The 10,001-nt window shown below is 34.5% G+C and overlaps 1 protein-coding gene across 1 annotated transcript; it reads right to left on the reverse strand.

Annotated features, from left to right (window-relative positions):
- Positions 1-2,679: 2,679 nt before the first annotated feature.
- Positions 2,680-6,197, reverse strand: LOC107953756 (uncharacterized). Its single transcript, XM_016889152.2, has 5 exons — positions 5,387-6,197; positions 3,784-3,840; positions 3,599-3,661; positions 3,443-3,511; positions 2,680-3,358 (listed from the first exon to the last, which is right to left on the reverse strand). The coding sequence occupies exons 1-5, from the start codon at positions 5,732-5,734 to the stop codon at positions 3,098-3,100; spliced, it is 798 nt and encodes a 265-aa protein (XP_016744641.1). The 5' UTR covers positions 5,735-6,197; the 3' UTR covers positions 2,680-3,097.
- Between the last annotated feature and the right edge of the window lie 3,804 nt (positions 6,198-10,001).

Consider the following 10,001-nt stretch of genomic DNA (forward strand, 5'->3'; position numbering starts at 1 on the left):
GCAGGGAAGTTCAATTTTATTTTATTAGATAAATAAGTTTAATCGGATGGACTCAAACAGCTGAATCAAGCCGAATTTGTAATTCAAACTAAAAGACGAAATCAGGATCTGTTTTGCGAAAAGGAAGTATTAAACTATATAATCTAGAGGAGAAAACCAGGAAACATGCGCAAGTCACATGGAAATTCTTCAACATTATCACTTGCCTGTCATGGGAGCAGCAGATGGAAATGATGATGCAGCACCTTCAAAAACATCTTGCCTGCTGGGATGAATAGATCCACACCTTCCTTCCCTAGATTTTGATGATTCAAGAAGAGAATGCTCTATATCACATAATCCTCACACAAAATCATCTTTGGATGAAAAGGTACGCAACAACCTCTTCCATGAGACATGCATGACCAAAGATACACGTCAATTTTGCAAGTTCAGGCCTGTCCAGGGCATTCTATATTTGCTTAATCATTAAACTTACCACATTTTCTCTTCCACGAGAAACACCAGATACATCAAAAGCACTCATGGTGTTGACATTTGGGCAACGAGTTCCAGGAGTCCACAGCCCACAAACCATATGAACCCACTGTTCTACAACTGTTGTACACATTTAACTTGCTAACAGAGCAAGGGGAGTTTTGAATATTGTTTAAACTATTCTGCACATCCATTTTCCAAACAGGAGTTCTTGACAGCCCGAGATCTTTACATTGCAAGTTACATAATTCCTTACCAACGACTAGACTTTGATCATCAACCATAGTTTCAGCAGAATAACCTGTGTATCATGAAAACGGAGTTAGAGAATGATAATTTACCAAGTCAAGCACAAACGTGAGACGAGTAAAATACTCTGATTGAACATTGACTACACTCCAATAGGCAATTGAATTCATCCTTGTTTGAGCTTCCACAAACACAGCAGAATGCACCTGAATCAGCGCAGGAAGAGCACCTTAGTGAATCTTGAAATATATTGTTTTGACTGGTCAATAGCTAGTTAATTGGTTGTTGATTAGTGTGTTTGTCAGTATACAGTTGGTTAATTCGTTTATCTGTTAGTTAATAGGAAGTTTACTTCCTTTCACTTTCTATATAAAGCCAGTTGTAAACACTTTTCAGATCAGTTTTCAGTGAAATATTGATTCTCCTCCTCCTCCTTCATTCTATCTGTTTTGTGTTGAAGCTTTATTTTGTTTTGTTTGTTTGGTTCTCTCTTCTGCTTATCCTGCTTCATCATCAACTCGCTCTGGTTTGCTTGGACTGCCTTTGTTTAATTTGTAACCAAGCAAAAGTAACAACTCTGCCCTGCCCTTTTTCTTTGATTTGAATCTCACAAGTTAACGTAGGTATTTTATTTTAACAGACTTCAAATCTTAAATATAGAATTCATATATAAGATCAAGCACTTGAATCTTGATGCAACATAATGTTTTTAAAGTTACAAGTTATGATTATGATACATCTAAATATTTAAAACTAGAAGTAATTATGTAAATCATGTTGGGATTAATACATCAAAATAAATTTGAATAAGATCTAACTATGATAAATTTTGAATTAAAATATATTTTAAAAGAACTCACGCAAGATTATTAAACTTGTCATCTATGCTGAGTGTTGCGATTTTGCAAGTTCGCTCTCCTGCTTATCTTGGCTGCTTCATCACCATCCATGTCTGGAAAGAAGGTCATGCTTGAAGAAGCCCCTAGCTCTCCTTTCCAAATTGCATGAAATTGTGTGACGTGGGTAAAGGTGAGCTCTATTTTAAACTCATTTCACTTTTTTAAAGATTTTCAAGAAAATGTTAATTTAGAAAAAAAGAAGTTGATTGCAGTCAATTATTAACGAATAAATTCCTCAAGCTGAACTATCATTATCAAAGTTGGTGGAATTAACTATATAACTACAATTAATTGGGTTGGCACAGCTAGACAAGAAGATAGATGAAGGTGGCAATAGTATTTCTGCTCTTGTAGGCAGACTTTTGGACGATAATATATTCTATGTTAATTTATATTTACTGATTTGATTAATATCATTTGTAGTTTCGAGTCTTTCACACCATTCAAGGTTATAAGTTTGGTGGAATCAAAGGACCTGTGTGGCAACTGGAGTTGGAATTATAAACCCAACACTGAAGTATGGTAGACTATTCACACTATAATAGTTGGATTTTATTTTAGACTAATGATCGAAAAAGAGAAAAGCTTAAAACATGATTGGGTGTTTACATTCTGTAAATACTGATAGGTTGAATCAACAATATAAGCCCTCACTAACTTATAGCTCCTGTGTATGGATATAAATGTGTTACTAGTGTATAACTACACGGCACTCTTTGTTTATATAATTTTTTTAAAACATTTACTTGGGATAAATTATTATTTTTACTCCCACGTCAGAAAGATTTCAGATTTTAGAAGCTCTGATTAACCATCGTAGTTGCTTCCCCTCGACGGTATGCTATTTCACCGGGACAATTGAGTCGCTTTGGAGCTGAAGTCAAATTACCAGGATCGGAGGTTTCATTTTTCTTTCGCCTTGTGTTTTGTCACTAGGATCAGGAATCAAAGAGGATACAAAGCTAATGGAAACAATAATTTTTTCCAACATACTAATAACAACTCTTTTACCTAAGTCATAAGAAATCCAGGCCCAGCCTGTTAAGAGTTTAGATCATCGAAGGAAGGACCCATAGAACTCAAAAAATAATAATACCATTTGTCCATCTAAGAAATTCCACTGCCTACTAAAACAAAAACAAATCCTGGGTAAGAAATAGTAACATTGCATGGAAGTTAAAAAAAGAATAACTAAAAGGGGATGTGGGAAACAGGGTTTCCCAGCCACCACCCAAATTATAAAATTAGTTTTAATTAAACAAAGCTTACACAGACCAGGAGGCTATGTCATCAGGTTTCATACCTACATCAACTCCATCCCCTATCTCATCAGGTTTATGAAGCAACTCAAAATCTTTGCTTAGCCTGGGTTCTCCAATATTATAGTCACCTGAGCAAACGACTCCTTGCCCGGTCTCACTACTTCTCCATCAACTCCTATTCTAATCTGAATGTAATCCACTCTTCTCTTTTCAGCTAGTCCAGTATAACTTTGCCGGACAGGAATCATCTTCAGCAGGCATCATATTCAGATCGGGTAGCATAAAAACACTCTTCTCGCTACTATTAACCTTGCCTACATTGCATGAATCTAATGACGGTTTACGATCATCGTCAAGGGCTTCCGGTGGCAAGGTTGAGTCAGAAGAGGATGGTACTCTCAGACAAGGTACTTTCTCAGATTCATCAGCAATTAAACTAGAGTTCTTGACAGTGTCCATGTTCAAATCAAGCTGAAACACAAAGTGAAATTGACATCAAACAGAGGGGAAAAACAACACCACCTCTAAACAAGAAATTATTTATATTCAACTAACCCTAATTCTTTTCAAGTTCTCATTTGTGGCTCGATGCTCCTTACAAGTCGCACGTGTTGATGCTATCTCCTGTTGAATGAATAGAAGATGACAGTAAGATTAACTAATTGCAGTCAAGAATACATTGATCAAATTAAAGAACTTCCTCAAACACACCTTTTCCAAATGAACCCTTTCCTTCAAAAGAAGATTCTCTTCCTCCTTAAGTTCAGCAAAGGTCTGAAAGAATATGACAATAAAATTGCTCAACTCAAAAAATCCCAGCAACCCAAGTATCTTCATCTTAGAAACATTTTTCCAAGGAAAATCATGCACCAAAAGAAATCAACTAGTTTTATTACCTTCTTTCTTCTTGACCTCTTGGTACTTGTTCTATTGGACTCACTAGAAGCAGTGCCCTGCAAAATCCCATCAATTCTTTAAGCATGCATCGACATCATCCAAATTTGCCTAAACTTATCGAATTCAGCTAGAAAAAGATTTTAAATTTAACTTCATCATTGTCGAGCTGAATTCGAAAATCTTAATCTTTGACTCTAGCTTAATCGATTTATTTTTTTAAAATAGTAAAATCAGAGAGAGAAAAAAAATGAGACGGCACCCTCAAAGTCACAACCTTAGAAGGGTGCTTCTGTTACGACAGCTGGCAAATCCAGAGTGGTTAATGACAGAGGCCAACAAACCAGTAATAACACGCCACGTTACATTAAGCACATGAAGAATCTAATCTAAGACATTACTTAGTAAGATTAGTGGCACGTGACTTCATTCAACACAACCCTTTCTGACATGGCCGGCTCCTATTGAGTCACTTGCCTTATAATCATATGCTTACAATTTCAGGTTATTGGTTCGTTTGATAATAAAATAAAATAAAAAAAAACACCCCATCACTCTTTAGATTCAAATAAATACCTAGTTTCTTTTAATTAATTAATTATCCCAAATCCAACGGTTCATAATCCATCCGATCCACAATCAAGGAAAATTAGGTAAACGTGGGACCCCAACGCTAAATAAATATTATGAGAATACACGAGTACAGTCAAAGAAGGTGATGGGAAGAGTCCACCTAATTCGATTACATCCGCGTCACACCTGATAATAATCTCTCTCCATGAACACAACATTGTCATTGAAACCCAAAACAGAGACCAACAAAGACAACGCTCCTTCCTTCGTTGGATCAATGGACCCCACTCCACCCATCAATACATTTTTATCATGACCAAAATGCCCCCCTCTACAAGGAAGTTTCCTGGCTCTTTACGGCGGGGACTGGAATAAATATTTTCGCTGCTGACGGAATTGTCCTTTACTGAAAATGTCTGATCTGGTAAAAAAAGGGGTGCGGTCTAAAAGGGTGATACAGTAAAAATCCAAAACAGGGACAGGGGACCGGTAAAGAGGCGATACGAACGAAATGGTGAAAATGAAAAGATAACCGTCCTCGCGTTGAAAAAACATGTTAAAAACCTTTAAAACACCAGGGCTTTTTAGTCCATTACAGAAAGAATTTGACACTGCTATTTTTAATGTTGTTTATTATTGCAGTTATAACAATCCCGCTAAACTGATGACCGGAGGGATCCATCCGAAACTGAAGAGTTTGAAGAATAAGAGGAACGTAAAATTAGCGCAGATCTGAGTGAACTCGGTGAGCTCTCAGATGGGCAGTTTCGTCAGCAGGGAAACGATAAATCCATGCAATCGGGAAAACGCGAAAAGGGATAGAGAGAAAATAAGGAGATTAAAAAGGGGTTTGATGGTCATTTCATAAGAACCATGAGACGAAAAGCCATGGCCGAAGACACCGCTTCATCGAATTCGAAAACAATGGTGGTGATACGTAATTTGGTATGCCAGACGGGGACATTTCCGTCAACCCAGAACATGGAAGAGCAGAGAAAGTGAAGAAAACGAGAGAATAAGTGAGAAGAAAACCTTGGATCTGGAAGGTGCAACAGGTGGAGAGCGGATGACGTGTTTACTGGTCTCTTCAAAGCCGTCGGCGGCGGAAGGAGAGGCGTCGCCGCTACCACCGCTCCAACAAAGAGGCGTGGTGGGGCTACCTCTAGCACTGACGTTGAAATCCCCGTCTCTCTTAGCGTCGCAACGCAACAACATGGATCTAGACCTCGGCTGACGTATCCCCCATCTAAGTATAGGCAAAGCAGATTTCGGAGCCGGTGGTGCGGCCTGCGCTTGCTTCAGCCTTACTAACAGCTCCACCACCACGTTATCGTCCGTGATCGCCGCCCGAATCCACTCATCTTTCACCATCATCGTCATAACCCCCACCGGCAAACGATAACAAAAGGCGAAAAAAAAAGAGACCCAAATTTTGATAAAGCGATAGATTTGAAGAAAAAAGAAGAAAATATATATTGGATTTACAAGATAGAAAGAGAGAAAAAATGGGGGGGGGGAAGGCTGGCGAAGAATTTGGCAGAGAAAAGAAAAAAGTTAAAAAAGAGAGAGTGAAGGAGATGGATGTGAACAATGTTATATAGAGAAGGGACGCTTTTTCTTTGCTCTTTTTTGCTCGTTCTTTGGGGGCTTTTTTTTTTAATTTTTAAATCAAAAGAAAATCGCAAGTGTTTGTTTTTGTGGTGTGTAGATTGATTCCAGTTTATTCGATTTATATATATATAATCAACCTATATTTTCTCTCTCTCTCACTTGGACTGAGAAGGGTCGGGCGAGAACGCGAGATAGATGTGAGAAAAAGAGAGCTATGTGTGTGGCAGTGGGTCTGACACTCTGACTCTGATCTTTATTTTTTTCTTATATTTTTCTTTTGGATTAATTTCACTTACACTCCTTCATTTATGAGTCCATTTATGAGTCACGCCATTTTATTATTAAATTTATTTTTTATTTATGTGAAAATAAAACCCCAAAAAGATTTACCCTAAAGTTTTAAGATCTTTCATGAGATTAATTCAATTCATTTACGTTATATCTGAACTAAGATTTGATGCTTTAATGATTAAATTAAAGGAAGAATTTGATTAGAATGATTATGTGGATATAAGGATTGATTTAAAATTTTACTTAAAGGACGTATGCTACAATTAACCATTTTTCTAGATGATACAAATGGGGCGGAGGGTCCAAAGATGCCATGTAGCACTGACCCATTTCGATTGTAATTTTGGCTTTTAATGACCGCCCATTCTTTCATATTTCATAGCTTCCCTGCCTTTTCCATTATTGGAGAAACTGTATTTTTTGAATTTATTCATTTATTTTAGGATTTTTTTCATGATTTATAATTATCCTAATTATATATATGGAAATATATAAACGATAGATTGCTTCTTCTTCTTCTTCTTTTATATAGTTTTGAAAATAACCAACCATATGTTGTTAACGGCAATATTGAGAATGAGTTTAAATGGACGGTGGGGTGTGGTACATTTAGCTTACCTTTTGTTTTATATTACTGTATTTAATTTCATCTCTATTGTTATTTTTATTTTAACCTAGATAGGGGCGAATTTAGGGGGGACTAACAAGGTCCCTGACTCCTTAAAATAGAAAATTCTGGCCCTTTAAAATTTTAAATCAGTAAAGATAAAATTACACTTTGGTCCCCTAAAAATGATAAATTAGTTGTAGAAATAAACCGAAATAATAAAAATTGAAAATTTGAGTAAAGAATAATCCGTCTATGACGTATTCCAAAAATTTCAATAAACCCTTTTTATTTAGAAAACAAACAAGAACTAAAAGGGTAAAACAATACATAGCTATTAGTGCCATCGAAGTAAGATGTAGTTGAGAAAATTCAATGCAGAGAGGGTTAAGGAAATAATACGTGATAAAACTCGTGTTGAATGTGAAGAGAAATTCTAGTTAAGATGATTCCAGAGAAGTAATGGGTACATGTAGAAAGAATAAATTTACTCAATAATTACCATAATACACCAAGTGATTCAAGCTTAATTTACCCAACTCGCTTTAACCTTATTATAGCCATACTTTTGTACAACTGTTTGCACTCACTCTCCCGTTAACACACCCCTACTCACCGAGGGAATAAACACTCAACTACTAAGCAGGGGAAAATCTTAGGGGGGTTATTTAGTCCTTGTATAAATGATGATCTTGTAAATTAATGTATGAGAAAGTTGAATGAAAATAATTTTATTTGGTACTTTTAAAAATTATGTTAATGCATTATAAAATTACATTTTAAATTCTCAAAAATTTATAATTTTTTTTAGACTTCTCATTAAATCCAATCATTCAGTCTAGGAAGGGTATCCACTATCAAACTTGATCGGAACTAATTATAAGCTCCTAGCCGATCCAGGACTTCTCCCAAATTTATCTAGGACTTTATAAACTTGTGCTACACGTTCCCAATTTGATGAATTTAAATTTCCATTTTGTTACCAATAAATCCATAGGTATAAACTGGAGGTGTTCATGGGTCGGGTTCAACCCGAATGTAGGTATGATATCAACACATTTTATATTTGTCCAAACTCAATTCGACTCAAAATATGAGGAAAAAATTGTCCAAACTTGCCTATTATTTGTAAATCGCTAACCCAAGCTTATTTTAAGCCCGCCCATATCATATTTTTTTAAAAAATAAAAATTATATTTTTATTATTTTTTATTTATTAAAATTTTGTATATAGTCATCTTAACATTTTTTAAGTGTTTACATTATATTAGTATTCTATACAACTATAAACTTATTCTTTATGTGTTATAAATATATAATATATAAAAATAACATAATATAAAATATTACAAAACAACGATCGAGTCGAGCTCGAGTTTGAACATTTAAGGTGTGAGTCTGACCTATATTTTAAATAGGTTTGATTGTTTTTTGCTCAAATACTTTTACCTAAACTCTCTCAAATTTCAAGTAGACTTTCGAGATTGAGCAAATAGCTCAACCCATGAATAAGTCTAATACAAACATATTTACAAGTTAATCTACATATTTTAAATATATTCAAAATCAAATTAAATTTAATATTTAACATTTAAGTTAATAAAAGAAATAATTAATACAATATTAACACTTTAAAAACTCGATCAGAAATGAATCTAAGATTTAAGAAGGTATGAGAGCAAGATGTATGAGGAGGATTGTAGAAGACATGGTAGGGGGTTGGGGCATGCTTCATCTTAGTGCTTACAAAACAAGACATTGAGATATTGTTATGGAAAGTGAAAATGGCAAGAAAGGGGCCGAAAACTGCCAAAACATGAAAGCATGATGATGTTTATATTCTTAACTCCTCCATTCCCAACATATTCAATTATGCTTCACGTGGGACCTCCTTTTTGACATTTTAGTAACCAAACTTTTTACTTTAAAACAAAGAAAAGGCAAAACCCAAATTGCAGGGCTCCTATATCTTCTTTTTTATATTTTAAAGCAATAGATTAATATATGTCATTGAAGTTTTGAAGTTTTAAAAATAATATATATAAAAAGTACCCAAATCGTGTGTATATATATATATAATGTATTAGCAATTTTTATGTATAATTTATTGTTTACACAAATTATCAATGTAAAAATTAGAACCGATCACGGCTCGAGATCCATTCGAAAAGTACGAGGATTTAAGTAAAATTATAAACTTAAAAAATGGGTTTGAATAAAATCTAAAATTTATTTTCTAAACAGGCCGAGCCTCGAGTAAAATTTTTTAACCCGAGCTCAGCCCGACTTGAATTTACCTAAAATGTTCTCACTGATGTTTAATGTTGTTTTGCTACTATTTTATTTTTATTATTGGGTTCTTGTTTATCATCAATTTTGTTACCATTTCAAAAGCAATAAGACTTTTTAAATATATTTTCAATTTTTTTAAAAATATTTATTTTAATATTTTTAATATATGTACTATGTTTTTTAAATTTGTTTTATATAAAAAATAATATAAAAAATTAATATGAGCGGATCAAGTCAAAGTCAAGTTTAACATTCTTATCTGGGTTGGACCTGAATAAAATTCTAAACCTATTTTTTAGGTCAAGTTCTGAACCTAAAATACGGACCTAAAATTTTAAATTACCCAATCAAACCCAACTCATAATCAATTTTAGTACCAACTTGCTCTTAATCTTATAAAATAAAAACCAGCTAATAATTTATTTTTTAAATTTTTATTAAGGTTACTTAAAAAATAAATATTTTTGAAATAAATTTTCCTTACCTGACAAGATACTGTTCTTACCTATGTACCACTAAACGAAGGTGTTAAATTACTTTGAATTAGACCTGCTTCTGTTCGTCCCTATGTGCTTTGGAATTTAGATACGACTTCAAAGATCAATGCCGGTCCAGAAAGGCGGCCAGTCTAAGACGGAGGCGTACGGCGCCTCCCTCTATCAAAGACCAACAGTTATCTATAATGGAATAAACCTTATATCAGGCAGAGTTTCATTTAGGACCTATCGGAGCTTTTCCACTAACATTTCCAGTGGATTTCGATTTCTGTTCAATCTGAATGCATATGGAACATGTTATTTCATGGCATCTAAATAATAAAACACCGGGATTTAACGCTACGAAACA

Source organism: Gossypium hirsutum, chromosome D07 (genome assembly GCF_007990345.1).
Source record: "Gossypium hirsutum isolate 1008001.06 chromosome D07, Gossypium_hirsutum_v2.1, whole genome shotgun sequence".
Lineage (NCBI taxonomy): Eukaryota > Viridiplantae > Streptophyta > Magnoliopsida > Malvales > Malvaceae > Gossypium > Gossypium hirsutum.

Bases quoted from the DNA above. Each gene is read 5' to 3' on its own strand.
- LOC107953756 (XM_016889152.2), bottom strand. From the start codon at position 5,734: ATGACGATGATGGTGAAAGATGAGTGGATTCGGGCGGCGATCACGGAC. The intron at 3,841-5,386 runs GTTTTCTTCTCA...GGGATTTTGCAG, and splicing joins TTGCACCTTCCAGATCCAAG to GGCACTGCTTCTAGTGAGTC. The intron at 3,359-3,442 runs GTTAGTTGAATA...TTTGTGTTTCAG, and splicing joins AGAACTTGAAAAGAATTAGG to CTTGATTTGAACATGGACAC.